Source organism: Drosophila bipectinata, chromosome 2R (assembly GCF_030179905.1).
Source record: "Drosophila bipectinata strain 14024-0381.07 chromosome 2R, DbipHiC1v2, whole genome shotgun sequence".
In the NCBI taxonomy this organism is placed as follows: domain Eukaryota; kingdom Metazoa; phylum Arthropoda; class Insecta; order Diptera; family Drosophilidae; genus Drosophila; species Drosophila bipectinata.
The window spans coordinates 23,378,225-23,399,234 of record NC_091737.1 but is presented as its reverse complement, the minus strand read 5'-3'; the positions used below and the strand labels follow the sequence as shown (position 1 = coordinate 23,399,234).

At 46.7% G+C, this 21,010-nt stretch overlaps 4 protein-coding genes across 4 annotated transcripts; 2 read left to right on the top strand and 2 right to left on the bottom strand.

Annotated features, from left to right (window-relative positions):
- Positions 1–620: 620 nt before the first annotated feature.
- On the bottom strand, positions 621–5,126 carry LOC108123034 (atrial natriuretic peptide receptor 1). The gene is made up of 11 exons (XM_017237931.3): positions 4,832–5,126; positions 4,658–4,769; positions 4,441–4,606; positions 4,042–4,119; positions 3,579–3,855; positions 2,957–3,512; positions 2,789–2,904; positions 2,647–2,725; positions 1,948–2,591; positions 1,560–1,884; positions 621–1,508 (listed from the first exon to the last, which is right to left on the bottom strand). The coding sequence occupies exons 1-11, from the start codon at positions 5,124–5,126 to the stop codon at positions 674–676; spliced, it is 3,483 nt and encodes a 1,160-aa protein (XP_017093420.2). The 3' UTR covers positions 621–673.
- Positions 5,127–5,902: 776 nt separating this feature from the next.
- On the bottom strand, positions 5,903–8,178 carry dgt3 (dim gamma-tubulin 3). The gene is made up of 6 exons (XM_017238469.3): positions 8,042–8,178; positions 7,652–7,980; positions 7,230–7,592; positions 6,507–7,172; positions 6,268–6,445; positions 5,903–6,204 (listed from the first exon to the last, which is right to left on the bottom strand). Exons 1-6 carry the CDS (start codon positions 8,057–8,059, stop codon positions 6,061–6,063), a joined length of 1,698 nt encoding a protein of 565 aa, XP_017093958.2. The 5' UTR covers positions 8,060–8,178; the 3' UTR covers positions 5,903–6,060.
- Positions 8,177–9,544, top strand: Prosalpha3 (proteasome alpha3 subunit). Its single transcript, XM_017238470.3, has 3 exons — positions 8,177–8,304; positions 8,401–8,606; positions 8,842–9,544. The coding sequence occupies exons 1-3, from the start codon at positions 8,302–8,304 to the stop codon at positions 9,428–9,430; spliced, it is 798 nt and encodes a 265-aa protein (XP_017093959.2). The 5' UTR covers positions 8,177–8,301; the 3' UTR covers positions 9,431–9,544.
- Positions 9,545–10,009: 465 nt separating this feature from the next.
- LOC108123129 (uncharacterized) lies at positions 10,010–20,999 on the top strand. The gene is made up of 8 exons (XM_017238159.3): positions 10,010–10,560; positions 14,693–16,074; positions 16,135–16,969; positions 17,032–17,164; positions 17,277–17,731; positions 17,794–17,902; positions 17,965–18,795; positions 18,857–20,999. The coding sequence occupies exons 1-8, from the start codon at positions 10,468–10,470 to the stop codon at positions 19,756–19,758; spliced, it is 4,740 nt and encodes a 1,579-aa protein (XP_017093648.2). The 5' UTR covers positions 10,010–10,467; the 3' UTR covers positions 19,759–20,999.
- The last annotated feature ends 11 nt before the right edge of the window (positions 21,000–21,010 follow it).

Genomic DNA, 21,010 nt, shown 5'->3' with positions numbered 1-21,010 from the left:
CTTGAAGACTCAGCCATGAGGTTCGTTCTAATAATCAGTTTGTCTTTATTCATCCTGGGCACCACAGGACTTTTAACTGGTAAGAAATCTTATAATTTAAATAGATTTTAATTAATTAAAAAAGGTTTATTTCCGTTCAGATTCATTTCTGCGTGTCGGCGAGAAGCGATACTATGTGTCTCCCGTAAAACTTAACTTTTATTCTGCTCGTGATCTTTGTATTCAAAATTATGCCGACTTGGCCTCAATTGAATCGGACGACGAAATGAACGCTCTATCAGATTATTTATATCTCAAGAAATACGACAATGAAACAATATATGCTCCTTTCTGGGTGTCCTACTTCGACGAGGGAAGGTCTCCAGGATCATTCTACTCGGTGAAAACTGGCAGACCTATGGTTTACACAGCATGGTCTATACCTCAGCCGGATAACAAAAATGGAATTGAACATTGTGTGGAGTTGAGGCCTGTCCAAGATGCTTACAAAATGAATGACGAATCCTGCTATAAAGAAAATAGAGCCGTTTGCGAGATAATTAATAATCCCTAGAGGACTACTTTTAAAAGCCTACAAACTAAAAAGAAACAAACTTGTTTAAAACAATTAAAGCGACAAATTTATTTTCAATGTAAAATATATATTGTAAAATACTGATTTTCAGCCGTGGGGCTACTTGCCCATCCCTGCGAAGAGCAGGGGGAAAGGTACCTCGTCGGTCGCTAGAATCTGTGGAGTAGGTGGCCGGATCTCGGCTTCGGTGGTGCTGTTCAACCAGTATGTGGTTACCGTGCCCTTCCCTTTGAGCTCCACATCGCCACGCTGCTCCATCTGGAAGGTACCGAACTTGTCTAGGATGGCTTTGGTGGCGGAGGAAACATGGATCTTGCCGGGCAATCCAGTGCTCTCCATCCGAGACGCCGTGTTAACCGTGTCTCCAAAGAGACAGTAGTGAGGCATCTTTTTGCCAACAACGCCGGCACAGACGGATCCTGAGTGCATCCCGATACGAATCTGAATTTTGTACTCCGGCTTGTGGCGCAGATTGAAGGAGCTGACTGCCTGCAGGATGTCCAGTGCCATTAGAGCAATCTCACGGGCATGCTTGTCTCCGTTTGGCTCGGGCAAGCCCGAAACCACAAGGTAGGCATCGCCGATGGTCTCCACCTTGTACACATCGTAAAACCCGATTATCCGGTCAAAGGTGCTATAGAGATCATTTAGGAAGTTAACCACGTCCATGGGGCTGCTCCGGGCACACAGCTCCGTGAAGCCTACGATGTCGCTGAAGTAAATGGTTACGCTGCTGAACTCCTCGGGCTCCACAAGATCGCCGGCCATCAGTTGTTGGGCAACAGGACGTGGCAGGATCTGGTAGAGCAGCTCCTCGGTGCGCTGCTTCTCCAGACTTAACTGCCGCGTCTTATCCTCAACGAGACTCTCCAGGTTATTCGCATACTGTTCCATACGGTTCAGGAGATCATCCATCAAATTCTCACAGAAGCCCCTGCAAAAAGGATTACCATTACAAGGATTACAATGTTATCCATTGACTTACTTCATTATTGTCCGGATGTTGCTGCGAATCGTGGAAAAGGTAGGTCGCTCCTCCTGGTTATCCGCCCAGCACTTCTCCATCAGTTCCAGCAGGTCCGGCGGACACTCACGCTCCCGGATAAGTGGTCGGAATCCGTTGCACTGTCGCACCTTGTGAAGGATCGTGTGCACGTCCATTTGCTGACGAGCTTCCTGGTAGGGACCACCGCGATTCACAATCTCCTCCAGGATAATGCCAAAGGAGTAGACGTCTCCGCGTTGCGTAGCCGGACAACAGCCCGGAATAGAGGTCAGTGGTAGCAATTCGGGAGCAATCCAAAGCAGCTCTGTAAACAATAGAAACCTTTCCATGAATCGGAGTACATGACCCACTAACATACTCCACTTACTCAGGTAGTAGTTTTGATCCCGCACAAAGTCCGAGGGCGTGGTCAAGGTACTTAGTCCAAAGTCAGAGATTTTGAGGACGAATCTCCCGTCTATAAGGCAGTTGCACGATCGCAACTTCCCATGGGCAGCCACATCGCTGTTATGGAGGTAGTTCATGCCCTTGACGATGTCGTGGATCAGGGACATGCGGAAGTTCCAGTCCAGCTCGATGGCCTCGTTTTCCAGCACGTCCTTGAGACTACCCCGTGAGCAGTACTCCGTGAGAATGAGCACTGTGGGACGGGGAAGGTCGATGCAGGCTCCCACGAAGCGCACCGTGTTCTCGTGGCTCACGTCCCGCGCCTGCTTAATCTCCCAAAGAAGCTGCGGGGTCAACTCCACCTTCTTTACGTTCACCTTTTTGATGGCCACCCGCTCGCCCTTGAACTGTCCAATGGTGGTGTACACCTGCGGGGGCAGTGACGTAAAGCTGGCAATTGAGGCACGGCCGGAATGGATGCCGAACTGCTGCAGGGATATGTTCTCCACGTCGAGTCGTTGAAGACCTCCCTTGGAGCCGAACATGCCGCCCATTTCGATGAGAACGTCGTCGGGTCGGACGCGCCAGGACATATTGTTGAGTTCCTTGCTGAGCTTCATCTGTCTGAGGGGTTTCCGACTTTTAAAATCTCTCGAATTTAATAAACTTTAAGTCTTACTTTTGAAGCAAACAAATAACCAGAAAGACCAGTCCCAGAAATAAGGCGAGTCCTATTATGGAGTACATGATAGTGGATTCTGAGGAGCAAAAGAATGGTAAACGAACCAATACTGTGGTTAGAGGAATGAAATCTTAAATACCATTTCCATGGCAGTCTGGGGAATTTCCCAGAAAGCCACACGGAGGCACATCCGGCGGTGGCTCTTCGCGTCCTCCTGGCCAATGAATCTTTTTCCCATGGACTGCAGCATACTCCCTTTAAAAAGAACTCTTAATTGGTGAAATAAAATCTCCATTTGAAACCTTACTTATGAAGCCCGGAGTAGTGAGCCACCACGGAAAACTTTCCGTTAATGGGATCCAAATCTAGGATGGAATAGTCTGCATCTCGGTCGCCATTGTCATCGATGCGAACATGTCCAGTGATGCCCTCGAAGGTGCGATTCCACATCCGCCTCGTGATATTGACGCCGTCCCGGATGTCACCACCCTCGGTGAGGGTCTCGTTCAGGGCCATTCCCAGGAGGTAGACGCCGTCGTAGAAGGCACCAATGAAGAAGTTCACCTCCTCGCCGTCCCCAAAGGTGTAGTTGTAATCGTATAAAGCATTCTCCCGGACATTGTCGGCGAAATCCTGAAACTTGGGGCTGGTCGGCTGCAACAGGCTCACCCGGAGCAGGGCTTCGTAGGCTTTCCTGGCCTTGGCATCGTTCTCGTCCTTATTCTCCCAGCCCTTGTCGCCCCAGTAGTCGCTCTGGAAGATCTCCACGTCGAGGAAGACCCATTCGCCATTGGTCATGCCCAGACTATGAGCCGCCAGCATGAACTTTCGCACCAAAACCCCTCGAACTGACAAGATGACAACTGTTGGGGATAAAAAATAGTTAAAATATTTATTTAAGAATGATAATTATGCAGTCTAGCTCTTACCTCTTGCATACATGCTGGCATCTTTGAGATAGTTCTCATATATCTCCTCCTCGTTGCCATTCAGCTCCCTCACAAAGCTCAGCAGTCCCTCCTGTCTAAGCCCGTACTCCAAATTCTTGCCCACCGTCCACGAGAAGAGCTCCGATCTGTCCACCAACAGGGCCACATGACGCCAGTTGAACTGGCGAAAGACACTGGCAAAGACGAGGATTAGCCTGCACTGGCAGTAGGACATCCGGGTGAGGGTGGGGTACTTCGATTTGTCCTTGAACATGCCCTGCAAGGAGTAAGAATAGCGAGAGGGCTAGTAGCCCGTTGCTCAAGCCAGGAATGGTTTAAGCCAAGTAATGAAAAGTGCAACTGTGAGTAAGTTTGTGTTTAAAGTTTGTTTAAAAATTAGGACCAATTGTTAAAAAAAAGTAAATCCTGTGTTTTTTGTTGAGTGCAGAGTCCCCTCACTTACCGTATTCTCGTTCTTCCACTTGTGTATCCTCCCCAGGATGCCAGAGGTCACCGTTAGCTCACCCTCCGAGGAAGGTGGCTGGCAGCGGGTCAGAGGGTCAGGAGGGGAAAAGGCCATTTGTTATCAATAACACGGGAAACTTAAATGCAAATTAAAGAGGAAGCCGAGAGCCATTTAATTGCCAATGTCAAGAGTACGAGACCACGAGACAATTAAGGCGGCTAAATGTGATTGTCTCTGGCTGTGCGAGGGTGGGGGCGGGGGCGGGAGAGAAGCTAATACGGTGTGTGGACTTGAAACCGTCGGTAGGATTAAATTTAATCCTCCGGTTCCTCATCCAGCGGAATTGAAAGCGGCTTGCTGCGTGGCCCGGCACGCGACTGGATGCCATCACCTCACCTGATCCCCCATGCCGGTAATGATGGGCGTGTTCCAGTAGGCGGCCAAACGTGCAACCGGTTCAAGGGCAAACGCACAGGCCGGTCCAATGAAGGCGATTACGTCGTCCTGGAAATGCATATCGGCGGCAAGTCCTGGAGCCCGGGCTCCCGAACAGGAGGGGTAACTAAAATGCAAAATTGTAAGTATAATTTAATCGCCAAGTTCAAGGACTAACCTCGCCTTTTTCTTCACCAGAGTGATGTTGTGAGGACGAAGAAACACCTTATTAATCTGATCCAGAGCCAAATCCACGGCAGGTCCGCATCGTTCCAAGTCGAACGGGGAATCTGTGGAGATGGCGAGTCCATCAGCTCATGGAACTATTTCTCCAGCTCCTCCCAGCACTTACCCAAATGAGAAGCCATCAGCACCCCGACATTATAGACACGCATTTGACCCATTTCTCCCATGTCGGTGTACCTGGCCATCTGAGGCGATTTGGGTTCTCTGCTTCTCTCGAAGGTCCTGACCTCCATCCCCGTATCGTTGGCATTGAAGCTTAACCCGGATGTGGTGATATCAAAACCCATATCCCTAATGGACTCGTCCCAGGCGATCTCATTGCGCTTTGGATTCGGGGGAACACTCAACAGTCGAACCGATACCAAGCCGAGAACAAGGAAGCTTATGGTTAGGAAGTTCATATTTTAAGGATTAAGGCCTAGAATTCCTTTTATATTTGACGAACTTTATTCAAAATATTCATTTTCAATGTACTTGAAATAATTTCTTTGGAATTATCACATTATTACTGTCTCCCTCAGCCGAATCTGAAGAGTTCCCAGCTCCAACTTTTCACGAGCTTGAAATCCATACAAATCTGAAATTAATTCAAATCACAATAAGGGTAATGAGCCGCGAATCATTATTCCTAGGGACCACCCTTTAAAAAGCCCATCTGTTTCAATATTCTTTGAAATATCCTTGAACTTAAAGCTTCCAAAATTAAGGAGTTACTTTAAAAACATTCATTTCACTTGCCAAAAATTTGTCTCTTCACTTTTCTTAAAAAAAAAATTAGAAAAACACTTCACCAAGACCGCACTACCGAGGAGTTAGACCGAAACTATACCGACCCGAGATAATCAAGTGAGCCAGGCCAAGAACGGATGCTCCTTATATATGTTTCAGGATTCAAGCTCGGCACAAGTCGGCCAAATACCCGAGTGGACACAGCCAATAGGAAGCCAAGGAACTTGCCGGCCAAGTGGCTCTGGGTTAGCCGAACAGGATTTAATGGCCTTACTTGTTGCTTCTCCGGCCGAATTTGAATGTTAATCGTTTGGAAGAGTCGTCGCGTGCCGGCTGCAATTAATTTGTCTGTTTTGGTGGCACTCGTGCAGACTTTATTAAAGCAGTCTTGAACCTTTGGGTCATTCATTAAAAGGATTTGATTTTAATTCAAAATAAGCAGGAAACAAACTTTAAATAATTATTTATTTTACAATTAATGAAGACATTTGTATACATTTAATAATAAGTGATAATTATAGTCTTACAGCGTGGGTGGGACCTCAGGTCGAACAAGTTTTATATTAAATTAATTTATTGACGGGACAGATTGCATATTAACTAACTTTACTTTCGCTGAAGTCCACCACCTGGCCGGATTTGAGCAGCCGAAGCCTTCTTAACCTCATCGATCGCATAAAGGACTCTCTGAGGTTCTGTGAGAAACCAGATCCACAGGACCACACTATATCGCCAAAGCTTGTCCATGTCCTAAAATTATTAAATGGGAAGATATATATTTTATGAATTAACGCTCGATCTAAATCCACATACCATACGCCCGGATACGTTTTGTAGGAAATCTGTTCGTAGCTGTCGGACAGCTTCATCCAATCGACTTTGCTGCTGGGTGACATTGAAAATGGCACTTAAATACCGAACATTCTCCAGCATAGGCTGTTCGATAGGGGAATCGAAAACATAAGGCCGCAGGGTCTGCTCCAAAAGTTTGCTAGGGTAGAGTAAAATGATGATAATTAAGATCCAATCCAAATAGCTTTGAAACTACTCACATCTTATCTAGCTGATCGCGCACGGAATCAGAGGATTTTTTGTTGAGCATGCTTTGTAGGGAATACGAAAGCAGACGCCCAAACTTTTCATACTCGTAGAGGCAGGGCTTCGCTTCGCCGGCCTTAACTGTATGGCCAAGATGGGCTGAAAGAAGATTGGCAATCTCCTGAATAAACTGCCCGCAGATACCCTGATGAGTGCTATTAATCGATCGCATTGTCTGAACCCGTTGCCAGGTTGCCTGTGCCTGGTTCCGTAGCTCCTCCGAGGTGTCCAAGCAGTTGCGCTTCTTGTCACAGTCCAGCTGAATGGCAATCCATAGCAGTTCCGCATTGGACAGTGCATCCGATATAATCTTGGTCAGTTTGAGGTCGCTTTCATGTCGCTGCATGGCTCGATCCAGCTTTAGCTTAGTATTCTCATAGAGGACGAGCTCAATGCGACGTTGAGTATGTTGCTGAACGTGGATAGTTAGGTCGTTCAATAGGGTGTCGTGAACGTTGCTCAGCTGGTGCTCATTTAGGAGCTGCAACTCGTGCATTTCCCGTGCCATATCTGCCAGACTGAGGCAATGAATCTGGCCGAAATCCAGTTGGTCAATCAATGCCTGTGTGGCTTGCGCCTTGGCCTTTTGTTTGATATATGAGAGTGCATAGTGCTGAATCCTAGAATAAGGAAGTATTTTAACTTCTACGAATAGATTTTAAAAGCATAATGCCTACCCATTCTGAAGATCCTCTAGTTTGTGCTTCTCATGCAGAACATCGTTCTCGGCTATCTGAAACTCGTCGTACTCCTGGATCTTAAAGTTTTCCTTCACATACAACGTAAAGTATTGCATGAACGAGTCGCACTTAAGGAAATACTGCTCCAGTGGCAGTTGATGCATGAAGAGCGGCGGCATCTGTGGAGTTGTGAATGATTTTTTTGCCTCTCCACTCAAGCGGCAGTTCTCCCGCTGCAGATCCTCCAGCTGTTTGGCCTTCGACTGGCACTCGCCGAGTAGTTCCCTCTCCTTGCTTTGCAGCTCACACGCAGCGCACTCCAGCTCGCTAAGATGATTGCTAATTGAATGCTTGGCGTTTCTACAAAATACGGAATATTTTGGTTTCTCGTTCAAATAATGTTTAAAAGAATCCCTTACAACATATCCTCAAGGAGCAAGGCGTAGTCCCGAGAAGCCTCCTCGATCGAGGCTATTTCCATTGTCAAGGCGGATACGTCCTGTCGGTTGAACTTCAGTAGTCCTGGACTTTCGGACTCGATCTGCAGCAGCTTCAGCTCTCGATCTGATTCATCCAGCCACTCGTTCCGGCGTCGCATCTCCTCCCGCTCCAGGACCTGACTTTCAGTCAAAATGTTAGCGTCCGTGACATCCTGGGACAAAAACTTGAAGAACTTCTCCAGTTGCTCATCGTATAGAATCCACTGATTGGAGCTGTCGACGCCTAGCTTTTTGAAAAGCTCAGAGTTCTGCAGGTGGGAGTAGAGCGTTTTTAAACCATTAAAATTTAAATCTTTTAACTATACGCACGCTAAGCAGATCTCCCATATTCAAAAGAAATCAACTGAATTTAAAAACAATTCGCGCGTCCAAACCAACACAATTAAAACTTGGCCGGTGTGACCGTGTCTGGAAAATGTGAGGGGGCCTCCGACAAACGATAGTTGAGTCCTATCGAATAAATTTAAATGCCCATCGCTCATCTCTAACTGTCTGGCATCTCTACACTGAATGACAAGGAGTTTCTGTTCGTTTGCCAAATAAACTTGTAAAATTATAAATTCGTAAAGATGGTAAGTAAACCTCTAGACCAGCCGGTGATGAGTTTACTATTCGGCGAAATGATAGAGCAACCAACAAGGATTCTCAACCTTTAATCATTGTTGTAGGCACGCCGCTACGATTCCCGCACTACGATCTTTTCGCCGGAGGGCCGTCTCTACCAAGTGGAATATGCCATGGAGGCCATTTCGCACGCCGGCACTTGCTTGGGCATCCTGGCAGAGGATGGTATCCTGCTAGCCGCCGAGTGCCGTAGCACTAACAAACTTCTGGACAGCGCCATTCCATCGGAGAAGATCTACCGCCTGAATGAGTAAGTGACAAGCAAAAAATTATGCTACTAAAGGTTCCCTCACTCTCTGCAATGGGCAAAAGATATTTTTTTTTAATAAAATATGGTTTTCATCATTTGAACTGAAAGAAACAAGATTTTATCCTAGATGCCCTTTTGTACCTTTGAGCAGAAGTTTAACGCTGAGTCAGAGTGAACTGAAGGACTTAAGATTTATAAAAACATTTTTTTATACATCTGTCCCTTGAATTTTCAGAAACATGGTCTGCTCCGTCGCCGGCATCACATCGGACGCCAACGTGTTGACCTCAGAGCTGCGCCTCATCGCCCAGCGCTACCAGTTCAGTTACGGCGAGGTGATTCCCTGCGAGCAGCTCGTCTCACACCTGTGCGACATCAAGCAGGCCTACACTCAGTACGGAGGCAAGCGTCCCTTCGGCGTGTCACTGCTCTACATGGGCTGGGACAACAAGTACGGCTACCAGCTGTACCAGTCCGATCCCAGCGGCAACTACGGTGGCTGGAAGGCCACTTGCATTGGTAACAATTTCGGCGCTGCTATTACTATGCTCAAACAGGAGCTGGCCGACAAGGAGAACGTGCAGCTGAAGCTCGAGGACGCCAAGGATCTGGCGATTAAGGTACTCTCGATGACTCTGGACACCACCAAACTGACCCCGGAGAAGGTGGAGATGGCCACTTTGCAGCGTGTCAACAACACCACTGTCTACAGCGTGCTGGGAAAGCCGGACGTGGAGAAGCTCATCGAGAAATACACCAAGGTGCAGGCGGAGGCTGAGGCTGCCAAAAAGGAGAAACAGACTAAGCAGCAGGCCAAGCCCTAGACTGAGTCTTGGGGCACCGGTGGATAGATACTTGCATAATTTTTAGCCTAAGGGCATTCAGTCCCGTTTTTTGTAATTGAGGAGAGTGAAATAAAATTTCAAAAACAAAAGTTATCTAACAAAATTCTTTTAAGTCCGTCTAGCTTTAGGGACAGATCAGATTTAAATATTTAAACATATACAGTGGGCTCTCCGTAGGCGCAATTGGTTACGGATGCCAGATTGTTTTTGTTTTGATTCTATTTGCAGTGTTGAAAAACAGCATATATAGTGCTTCATTTGCAAGCCGCCAGATGGCGAAGTCCCAGCCAGATACTGTGCTGCCACATTTTTTAACTACGGATTATTTGTCAATACCAGAAATTTCCATTCCTGGTTTAAAGGTTTTTTCATCCACCACTCTAATGCCTCGAAAATGCAATTTTTCAATTAAAGTTTAATTTTCTGATTGTTCTCGATATTTTGGAACATCTTTTAGCATCCATCCCACAGAGGTCGTCATCAGAACATTAGTTTTTAGTTTATCCCCAGAGAGGGCGCTACGAATATGTGGAATCTTATCGATGCATCGATATTTTCATCGACGTTTTTCCACCTCTAATTGCCGTCGCTTTTTATTTGCTGTTGCTGTTAAAAAACTAAAATTATTTGCTAAACTAACTAATATCGGTTTCTCGGCGGGCTTTTCGACCAACTAAAGAACGCGCCACTAAAGAAGCGTCGAAACGGGGCTGGAAAACATTTTTTCTTACGCAGCAAAAGCAAAAGCGGGGCGCGCGTGTATGTGTGTGTGCCACAGAAAGTTGCAAGCAGAAAGAGCTAAATCGTGGGCCAGATTTATGCAATAACAAAATCTGCAAATTCCCCCTCATAAGCGTCGAAAGCAGAAAAATGTGAAAAAAACAGTGGAATTTCTCAATGTTGAAACGAAGAAACGCGAAGCACGGGCTAAAGAAAATCGAAATAATAAAAAACACGCACACCAATGCCTGGCCGTGCGTGTTTGACAGTGAGATTCTGTGTGACTGTGTGTGTGTATGAGAGTGAAACGTATAAATAAAATTCAGCCAAATGCAGAAACCAACAACAAAATGGATAACAAAACTACACAGTTGGATTTTAAATTACTGGTAATTAAATAATGTTTACCATTACCATCCTACCTCCCTTCGACTCCCCATAATCACGATATCAACACGCATACAAGTTCAGCGCCTTATGCCTCTGTGTGTGCGTGTGTGTGTGTGTGTCTAATTGAGAGAGGAGCAAAACAACGTGTAATGCGTAGGCAAGGAAGAGAGAGCGGCGGAGAGAGCAAGAGAGCATGATAGAAGAGGAGGTGTAGGACAGATAACAAATGAAGTGAAGTACAGTGTGCACTGGCCGTATTTTTTGTTGTTTTTAGTCGATTGTTGCTTTTGTTGTTGTTGCTGTAATGTGAAAAGGTCGTCCCGATTAAAATAACAAACATAAAAAAAGTACAAGTTTTGCGTTGAAATTTGATTTTGCGCTCCAATTGGAAATGCGAACCACCTGAAGTAAACAAAGAGACGCTGCTAATGAGTTTGAGCGGGAATCGCGGTCATCTTCAGATTGGGAATTTCCTAAATTTTGGGGCCACTTCTCCAACATTTGGCTGAGTGTAAACGGCCAGGGTGGTTCTGAAATTTCTTCTATTTGGTTTATTATTTTAAAAGCTTCGTTGATTTAAAACCTCCTACCCCCCTCCCACCTCCTGCCCGGCCAGCCCGTCAGCAATCGCTTCTTGCACAATTCCCACCCACACACACTGACTGGTTTTGGTCTGTGTCTGTGTGAACTTCCGTCGACTCTTTTGCTCCATCTTCCACCCGCATCCCAAAACCCCTCCCCCCAGGCCCCAACAACAGCAGCCCACCCACTCCCACTATCCCTATTCAAAAGCAAACCCATACCACTCCCATTCCATTTCCATTTTCCTCTTCCACTTTCTCCCCCTTTTTCTTTCCCCCTTTCGACGAGTGCCACATAATGTTATTTTTGTTTTTTCTATTTTGCCTCTAAAATGAATTGTAGTTCCCCCCCCCCCCCTCCCCCCACCACATACATATACCACTCTGCTACTCCCCACTTTTCGACCCATTTCATCATTGCTGTTGGTGGTGGTGTTGTTGTTCCGTTGCTATTATTCACTTTTGTTTTGTTTTCCTTCGTTATTTTTGAGAAAATATTTATTTTTATTTTTATTAGTTTATAACAACATTTACATTTACTTCATCGACACACACATACAGATACAAACCAGCCAACAAAACACATTTACATAAATACTAATACTACACAATCCAAAAAACAAACAAAAACAACAACAACAGTTTCAAATTGGGCCCCAAGAGCAGGAATATGATTGTGTTTGTTTCTCTCGTTCTCTTTTTATGTGTGTGTGTGTTGGAGGAGGTGGTTGGGGCACTGAAAAGGGGGGGAATTCTCTCCTCTTGCATGCATATAAATTCGAGGCATTTCCCATGCAGGTGCGAGCGAGACAGTCAATCGAGTACGAATGTTCGAAGCAAAGCACAAGTGGAAGAAGAAGAATAGTAAACAGCTCTGCACAGTGGAGCAACTTTTCATTGTTTTGTGTGTCACACGAATGTTTATATTGGATTTACCGTTTGGCGGGAACAAACTGGTTAAGAGGGGCTTCAAAGAGAACCGATTGTAGCTTAATGTCTTATACTTTAATTAATCTGTTTTGAAGGAAACTGTTAGATTAAATTAAAGTTAAAATTTAATTAGATTTAAGAGTATTTTTTTAATTGCCAAAAATAGAGACCCCTCTCACTTGCCTTCATGGCACTGTGTTGATGTGCCAATTTCATTAATAAAACTCAGAAATAAGGGAAAGAGAGCGGACGATGTAAATGCTATTTTTATTTGATTAGTACAACTATTTGTAGGTATATGTGTGTGTGAGTTCCACTTTACGATCTTTAATGTGTGTCTTGGTGCGAGGGAGACAGCTGACACGAAATGTATAACATAAATTTTGCTAAAAATGCAGCAAACGTCATGTCTCTTCCCACCTCCCCCTCTTGGGCACCGGTTTCAACGCTTCACCCTTCTAAATACAGTTTATATATGTACATATGTATGTATCTACAGTAGTGAACAAAATAATAGTGGTATCTTTTAACTATCTTTTAGTGCTATTGTTAGTTATATCACGAAACTAAACACCAACTAATAGTTTTATATCGAAATTATCTTTTAGATACTTTTTGTATTCAATTGTTGAAATGTATCTGCGGATATGTACATATGTACATATGTATCTTCAAGATAGCTCTTTGAATCTTTGTGTGTGCCTCTAACAGGTACATAACAATTGCTAAAGAACTACTAAGGCGAAATAAATCATGATGAAATAGACATTCCCATCCCAGAACCGAACTAGGGATACTCTGTAGGATTACCCAACGGGTCATATCACTTTCCTTCATAAACCCATCAACTCCAATCCCACTACACAGATAGATACATGCAATTATTTTTAGTTGCCTCTGCTAGCTGCTAGCTCATATCTGAATATACTAGAAGAGCACAGATTCGAGCATAAAAGCTCACACTCACACACACTCAAGACAATTTAATTAGAACACAAAAAAAAATCTAATTAAATATGGCATTTGCTTTTCTCTTGCACTGCACGTTCTTGGTCTCCCCATCTCCGCTGCTCCTCTGCTCCCGCTTTTCGGCTCTCTCCTTCTCTCTTTCTCTGCCCCAGCACACAAGTAAAGTTTATAAATGTTTGTATGTACGTATGTATATGTATATATGTAGTGTATATACACGTAGTAAGTTGTGTTATCTGAAATCTAAATTTACAACAACTTTATTGACAAATAAACCGTTCAGGAGGAGGAGGAGCGTTGCCACATTGTTTCAACTCTAATGTCTTTGAATATCGTAAGATCGTTTAGAAATAACATTTCAGTTTTTACAGTTTTGTTTTTATTCCGAGTTGATTGATAAATGCAGTTGGACGTGGAGAAAGTTTCTTTGTCTTCTCTTGGATGGCTTTTGAAGAAAACTCAAGATTTAATAAAAGAGTGGATGGTTTTAAGTTAAATTTTTATAAAAAAAATAAAATATTTTATATTATTGTCTTAAATTACTCATCTCAAAGGGTAGGGTATTCAAATGTTTCTATTTCGTGTCAGGGTTGCCGCTTACTTAAAGCTCCTACCCAATTCTCCTTTTCCTCTCCCTCTCGCACAGTGGGTGGGTGGGCTGTAGGAGAGCAGCGGGAAGAGAGCCCCACATTGTGCTTGTAACAACTACAAATCGCTGCAAATATACACTACCACTCACATAACAAATACATACAAACATACATACATAATAGCAACATAGTGGATGGAATGGGGAAAAGTAGCACAAATTGTGCGCTGTTTTAATTTCTCTGGCCCCCTCGATGCCCCCCCACCGACTGCCATGCTGTTTTTTGTTTTTTCTTTCCTATTTTTCGCCATCTTCGTTCGCTATTTCTGTGTGTTTGCTTTTTGCTAATCGCTTTCGCAGGCAGCGCTGCTGCAGCAACGTCGCTGCTCAGTCGCCGTGCTGTCTGCGTTTCATAGAAGCTGAGGCACGCGCTCTCTGCACCACCTCTGCCCCTCGATCCCCCCCTCCCCCAGCCAGTTCTAATTGCATTAAATTGTTTGGAAAATCATAATCAGCAATTGTGTTTGACGACAGTTACTACTGCCAGTGTGTGTGTGTGTGTGTGTGTGAGAGAGATTTTGGTCATTTAATCGAAACTAATGACGTTTCTAATTGGGTCTTTAGCGGACTAACAAATGTCCCGTATTAATGTGGCAACCCTGCCAATCTCTCCCACCCACCGCATTCCATAGTTTGTTGTGGAAATGGGCGGCTTGAAACGGAAGTTGGTAATTTATTTCTACTAGCGTAATAGTTTAAGCACAGTGGGACTAAAAGCTGGATATAAAATATTATAAAAAATTAATGTTTAAAATTTATACTTTTAATAAAAACATTTTATAGATTAACTTAAATATTTAAGATTAAATTTAGTATCAAATTCCACCCACCGCACCCATGGTATTATGGGTGCATGCATGAACATGTTTGATCAGTGACGGAGTTCTGATCCCGGTTCGATGCAACATGCTCGATCTTGATCTTTAGAATGTTTATCGAAAATATCGATATGTTTTTGCACACCTTGGATGGAATATTAATTAATTTCCTCCAATTTTACAGGTGGATCAGTCACTAAATCTACTGGACAGCCTCAATACGGCATTGCGGGGCGATGCTATTCAGTTCTTGCTGCAGACGCTTAAGTGCAAGTACCCGGATGCCTGCGACCAAGTCGTCAGGAATCTGTTCAGCCACATAACCAACAGCAATGGCGGAGGAGCAGGTGGAGTGGGACAGCAGGAGCTGGCGAGGACCAAGCAACTCCAGCTGCTGCTGACAGCCAAAAAGGAGAAGAAGGAGGAGGGCGAGGCGGAGATCAAGCGCGAGAAGGCCGAGGAAGAGGCGGGCTCGACTGATCTGAACCAGAACTTTGAAAAGATCCTCTGTAAGGAGGAGTTCCTGTGCCTCGAGGAGGAGGAGGAGGACTTCCTCGACGATGTAGATACCCAGAACTCGTCTTCCCTGCAGTTCCATACCGGCAACAATGTCGATGGCTGGGCCGTGGGTCCCGGTGATCCCCTGGACCTGATCCAGACCGGCGGGTCCTCGCTGCTGGTTAAGCGAAAGTATACGGCCACCTTCGAGGATGAGGATCACATGGGCGCGGAGGAGGCGAGCAACACCAGCAGCAGCAGCGACGGCAAGCTGGTGAAACGGAAGCGCACCAACAACATGCACCTGACCATAGCCAGTGTGCGGCGGAAAGAGGAGCGCTCCACGCTGGGCGACGGGTACGTCTTCCACGAGGACAGCCAGTACACAATGCACTACCATCACAGCACTGGCGAGTTTAGCGAGCGGGCCTTCAAGGCCCAGTTCCGGGCTCAGCTCCGGCTGGCGCTCAGCCTGCACCATAAGCCCTTCCTCAGGCAGTTCTACGAGAACTTTGTGGTCACCGGCCGGCTCCTGGGCACCACGCCGTCGGCCAGGGTGCTAAAGGAGCTACGGGAGCAGCGTCTGGAGGAATGGCGCCGGCACAGAGAACGACGCCAGCTGATAAGCCTGATGAAGCAGAGCGAGCTGGAGCAGCAAAGGCTGGAGGAAATTACGCTGCAGCAGCAGGAGCAGCAGGAAGAGATTCAGCGGCTGGAGCAGCAGAAGCAGCAGGAGGAAATTCAGCAGGACCACCAGCTGCCGGCCATCTCCTTTGGGGACTCGGAGCTCGAATCGGAGACGGAGTCGCAGCTCTCGTCCGCCGCCCAAGAGATTATGAAGTTCGAAGAGTTTATTGACGAGGGTGTAGGCGCAGGACGTCTTATCGATGGTCTGGAGATGGAGCCCGAGATAGATGACATGCTGGGTGGCGCTGGTAGTGCCCTAGGCAGTGTAAACAGTGCTAGCGGCCATAGCAGCAACAGTAGCAGCAGCGGGAGTGGGAGTGGAAACGGGAATGGAGTGGGCGGGGTGGTCCTGGAAAACAATAGTCATCACTCGAATCACCTGTGAGTTACTATGATGGTATTCCAATAGAATCCTCCTAATAATTCCTAATCTTCTTGCAGAAACGCCAGCAGCAGCAGCGCAAACCTTGTGATCAACGGCCTTACGTCAAGCAATAGCATCAGCATCAACAACAACAATAATAGCAGCAACAGCAACAACAACGGCAGTGTCCATTGTCCGCAGCTGGCGGTGCAGTCGCAGGAGCCAGTAGCGGTGTCCATGAAGCCATCGCACCACTTGCCAATGACCATGCCCGTGGAGAGTAGGGACCGGAAGGAGGGCCAGATGCTAGCGGGCGGCATGGCCGGCCTCTCCGGCGAGATGCAAATGCACCAGCAGCCGAACCGCTACAACTCAAGCAGTAATCCGCTCTCCATGATGGGCGGAATGATGCAGCAGCAGCACAATGCACACGTGGGCATTCAGCACCAGCCACATCAGCAGCAGCATCCGCAGCAGCAGATGATGCCGGGGCAGTTTCCACAGCTTGGTGGTTCTATGATGGGCAACCGGCAAATGCCGGCACTGGCCGCCTTATCGAATTTGGGAGACAATGTTCCTGTCGGCGGGCAGTTGAACTCCTCCCTGGAGCTGGATGACAATGACCTGTCGCCGGACGAGGACGACGATGAACTGGACCACGACCTCGACGAACTGGACGCGGCGAAGCAGCAACTGATCGACGGCGGCAGCAGTAGTAGTACCTCGTTGCAGGCACCGCCCTCGCATCTCGGCGGCGTGGGCCAGACGTCCGGGAGTAAGAAGGACAAGCCCAGCTACAATTGCCTGTTGTGCCCCAAGTCCTACCGAAAGCGCAAGTCTCTGCTGGACCACTACAAGATGCATCCTGGCTACTGTCACGATTGCGGGCAACCCAACGGAAATACTCTGGAGGTAGGCAGGCGGCTTAAGCTTTGTAGACTTCCATTAACTCTTCCATGCAATCTTGTTTCCAGGAAATCATTCATCACAACCGGACTATGCATGTGAAGGAGTTTCCGTTCGTTTGCGAGACTTGTGGAGAGTCCTACTCTCGCAAGCAGCAGTTCCACGCTCACGTTGAGTCGCACAACAAGAAGGAAATCAAAAGTGAGTCGCTGCGAATGTAAATTTCACCAAGTTTCCCGGTGGAATCCCTTGGAAGAACTGGACCTCTAACGAATCCATTCCAAATTCTAATCCCACAACTTTCTCCTTTCAGCATTTCCGTGCGGCGAATGCGGGCAGAAGTTCCCGCAGAAGAAGCTGCAGCAGCACTTCGAAGAGACGGGCCATAAGGCCGACGGGGCCATTTGTGAGGTGTGCGGCGAGGAGTTCCAATCCAAGAACGCCCTGTATCAGCACATCATCCGTGTACATAAGCGGGACAATTTCTTCGAGTGCCACATTTGCCATAACCGTTTCACTCTGAAGGCCAACCTGGAGCGGCACGTCCAGCTGCACACCGAGATCAAGCGACCCTATGTCTGCGACCTGTGCGGCTCATCCTACTTCACCTACCCTGCGCTCAAGGAGCACTACAGCAACGCCCACGTCGACGTGTCCGAATGCAAGTGTACGCTGTGCGGAAAGCGATTCGGATCGGCCAAGTCGCTCCAGAGACACCTACCGTCGCATTCGGAGGAGCGGCCGCACTGTTGCAACTACTGCGATCAAGTAAGTTGAAACGGAGCTTTATATTCATAGATCCTTCCTATAAATAACCTCTATCTTTGAAGACCTTCAAGTGGAAAACTCACCTGGTGCGACACAAACAAACGATGCATGGAAACGAGCCGGCGCCGCCTAAAAAAGGAAAGCAGCGCTTCCCTAAGGCTAACGAAGAAGGTAAGCACTTCATACTTTCTCTAGAGGTTGGCCTTACTAGACTGAACTGTTTTCGCTTCCAGAAATGGCTTCCCTACAAGACATGCCCGGTCCCCCGCCTGTGAAGGCCAGCAAGAAGTCGGTGGCCAATAAGGCCAAAGCGCAAGCAGCCGCCGTTGCCTCCGCCACTTCCCAGCAGCAACAGCAGCAACTGAAAGGCGCAGCAGCGACGCCAACACCACCGCCACCGGTGTCGACGACGCCAGGATGCATGCAGCAGGATCAGTTCAATGCAGCCATGGTTAGCAGCAACAGTTCCCAGTCGTCGACGGCGTCCACGTCACAGCACTCAGTGTCAACGAGTGAATCTCAGCAGAATTCCATGTACAGTCAGAGCTTTAATGCGGAGAAACTGCAGGCCGGGCCACAGCAGCAACAACAGCCACCCAATCCGCTGCACCAGCAACATCCGACGCCGCCGCCGACACAACAACAACAACAACAGCAGCAGCAACAGCCGAGGGTTGGCTCCGCAGAATTGCATTTGCAGCGCATGAATAGCTTTACTCAGGAAGGGCAGTTCCACTTCGAGGCTGGCCCTGCTGGTGGCTACCAGCAACATCAACTGATCAGCCAGTATCAGCAACAGCCGCCTCAGCAACAGCAACAACAACAACAGCAGCAGCAACAACAGCAACAGCAACATCACCTGGCTCAACAGCAACATATGAGGAGTCACACTCCGCAGAGCCCGCATCCACCAAGGCAGCAGCCACCACAGCAGCAGCAGCAGCCACATCCCCAGCAGCATCAACAGCAACAACCACAGCAGCCGCAACCCCAACAACACCATCATGGAAGGCATAATAACATAAACCATGGCAACTATGCCAATGCCAACTTTAATATGAATGGTAAGGACAGAGCTCGTTTTCGGTTTGAAATTATAATAATTTTTGGGGATTTCTTTTGCAGAAAATATGGCTTACAACGCCTGGGGCAACATGAACTTTAATAATCCACCAAACAACCAGCAGGTTGAGATTAAGGATAACAAGTTCTTCATTGTGGACTCGTCCGAGTTCCTTGGGCTTCCAATGAATGTGCCGCCGGCGCAGCAGCAGCAGCAACAAGTCGTGAACAAACCCCAGCAACAACAGCAACCTCAACAACAGCAACAAGAACAAGCCCTCGGCGGTGACCTGATGAGCTTCCAGCACATGTGGCCAGCGCCTGGCTTCAGCCAGTCACCCCAGCAACAGCAGCAGCCGCAGCAGCAGCAACAGGCGGCTCAGGCACAGCAGCAGCAGCAGCAACCGCAACCGGGTCAAGCCAACCCGAGCGATCCTCACAACTATAACAATATCGGCAGCATACTCACGAATCTCATTGACACAAATCCTGCGCCAATGGAGTACAACTTTGATCTGATGCAGCAACAGCAGCAGCCGGCCCCCCAGCAGCAGCAACAACAGCAGCAGGCGGTTCAGCAGCAACATCATGGCGCAGGCGGCTATGCGAACAGCCTGATGCGCACTGGCTACGGAGGCGGCTATGAACAGCATCTAAGCGACCAGCTGGTCAGCGAGCAGCAGAAGCAGAACAGCTTCCAGGCCTACCATCCGCACAGTCTGCAGGCCCAGCAGCAGCAGCCTATGCACCCGCATCCTCACCTCCTGCCTCCGCCAACGCCGCACGGCAACGTCTACGATCGGACAGGGGTTGGTGTTGGGGTCGGCGTGGGAGTGGGAGTGGGCTACTCCATGCTGGGCGATGAGTCCAAGGGCGTGCTACCGCCAATGATGGGCATGATGCAGCAAATGCCGCCGCACGGCCAGCAACCAGACTTGATCTACTACCCAGTGAAGAACGATTGACAGTCGAGGCACCAGAATCACCACCACCACCATCAGCAGCAGCAGCTGAGCCACCATCACCACCAACGCTGGTGGACAGAGCCAGCCAAGAGAGGCGATGTTTTTCATTAGACGGAGAACGGAAAACAGGAAAAGTTCGGTTTAGTTTTTATAAGTTTAGTGGGGGGAGGGGGGGAAGGCAAAATTGTAGATAAGGCGAAAGATATGTTTTTTGAAATTAAGAGCAATACCATAAAGATTAGAGCAGAAAGTGCTCAGAATTTCTAATCCGACCGGCGCTATGATTCGTGTATAAAATGTAATCGTTTACGAGATGTGTACATCAGAGATAAACGGAACGTATGTATACATAATTAAATCCAGACATATACATAGTAGCACCTAAGTAACGGAGAAGCAAAATCTAATTAAAACCTATAAATAATGAATATATCTCTATATATATATATAAATTATATGAAACATATAAATTAGTCTGTAAGAAAGAACTAACAATAATGGCAGAACCACAAGCAACTTTCGAACAAATTTTATGCTTATTTAACCTTAACCGTATTATGATATGTCAGAACCGGACCCCAGATTTAAGATGGGGGTCTGGTCCACACATCACAGACGGATTAATCAAATGGAACAAAGAATAGGAAAGCAAAGGACGCTTGTTGCCTTTGGGCGAGCCAAGCGACACACAAAGTTGTAACCATATCATGAGGCCCCTTCCCGTATAATTAAATGTGTTTTTCGATAGTGCTTGTTATTTTCTATTTAGTTAATGAATTGATTATACTTATATAAAGCCTTTTTGCTGACCAACAGCCAGCCACACTTTTGTTAGATTAGTGCCTAAGTCTAGTTGATATCCCAATGTATACCCCCGAGAGACCCCCGAAATTTTGTGGCTTTTTACACCCAAACCTTGTATAGCTACTCAATAGCATTTCCGATTTTACAGCTCCCCGCGATTCTATTCGATTCTACGTATGTATACATATATTAAATTTATTAATTTTTTTGATGAATTTCCTTAAATTCGAGTAATACCCCACAATATTTAAGTTAATCAAAGCGTTGTTCTTGTTTTACATTTATTCAAATTCAGCAACATAAGAATTGTATATTTAAGTGAAAGTTTAAAACGTTAAATGTGTAAGGATACTTTTATGAACAAAAAAACACAAAAGCAAAAACAACAAAAAAAAAAAAAACAAAAAACAAAACAAACTTCACTAAAATTAGGTTTGTATTCTGGATA

What these genes read in the sequence shown, in the direction of transcription:
- LOC108123034 (XM_017237931.3), bottom strand. Translation starts at nt 5,126, where the DNA reads ATGAACTTCCTAACCATAAGCTTCCTTGTTCTCGGCTTGGTATCGGTT. An exon ending in TGCCAGCATGTATGCAAGAG is followed by an intron (nt 3,513 to 3,578) that starts GTAAGAGCTAGA and finishes TATCCCCAACAG; the next exon opens with TTGTCATCTTGTCAGTTCGA. An exon ending in GTTATTTGTTTGCTTCAAAA is followed by an intron (nt 2,592 to 2,646) that starts GTAAGACTTAAA and finishes GAAACCCCTCAG; the next exon opens with ACAGATGAAGCTCAGCAAGG.
- dgt3 (XM_017238469.3), bottom strand. An exon ending in CTAGAGGATCTTCAGAATGG is followed by an intron (nt 7,173 to 7,229) that starts GTAGGCATTATG and finishes TCCTTATTCTAG; the next exon opens with GATTCAGCACTATGCACTCT. An exon ending in AAAACGTATCCGGGCGTATG is followed by an intron (nt 6,205 to 6,267) that starts GTATGTGGATTT and finishes TAATAATTTTAG; the next exon opens with GACATGGACAAGCTTTGGCG.
- Prosalpha3 (XM_017238470.3), top strand. An exon ending in AAGATCTACCGCCTGAATGA is followed by an intron (nt 8,607 to 8,841) that starts GTAAGTGACAAG and finishes TTGAATTTTCAG; the next exon opens with AAACATGGTCTGCTCCGTCG.
- LOC108123129 (XM_017238159.3), top strand. Translation starts at nt 10,468, where the DNA reads ATGAGAGTGAAACGTATAAATAAAATTCAGCCAAATGCAGAAACCAAC. An exon ending in CAACAAGAAGGAAATCAAAA is followed by an intron (nt 17,165 to 17,276) that starts GTGAGTCGCTGC and finishes TTCTCCTTTCAG; the next exon opens with CATTTCCGTGCGGCGAATGC. An exon ending in GTTGCAACTACTGCGATCAA is followed by an intron (nt 17,732 to 17,793) that starts GTAAGTTGAAAC and finishes CTATCTTTGAAG; the next exon opens with ACCTTCAAGTGGAAAACTCA.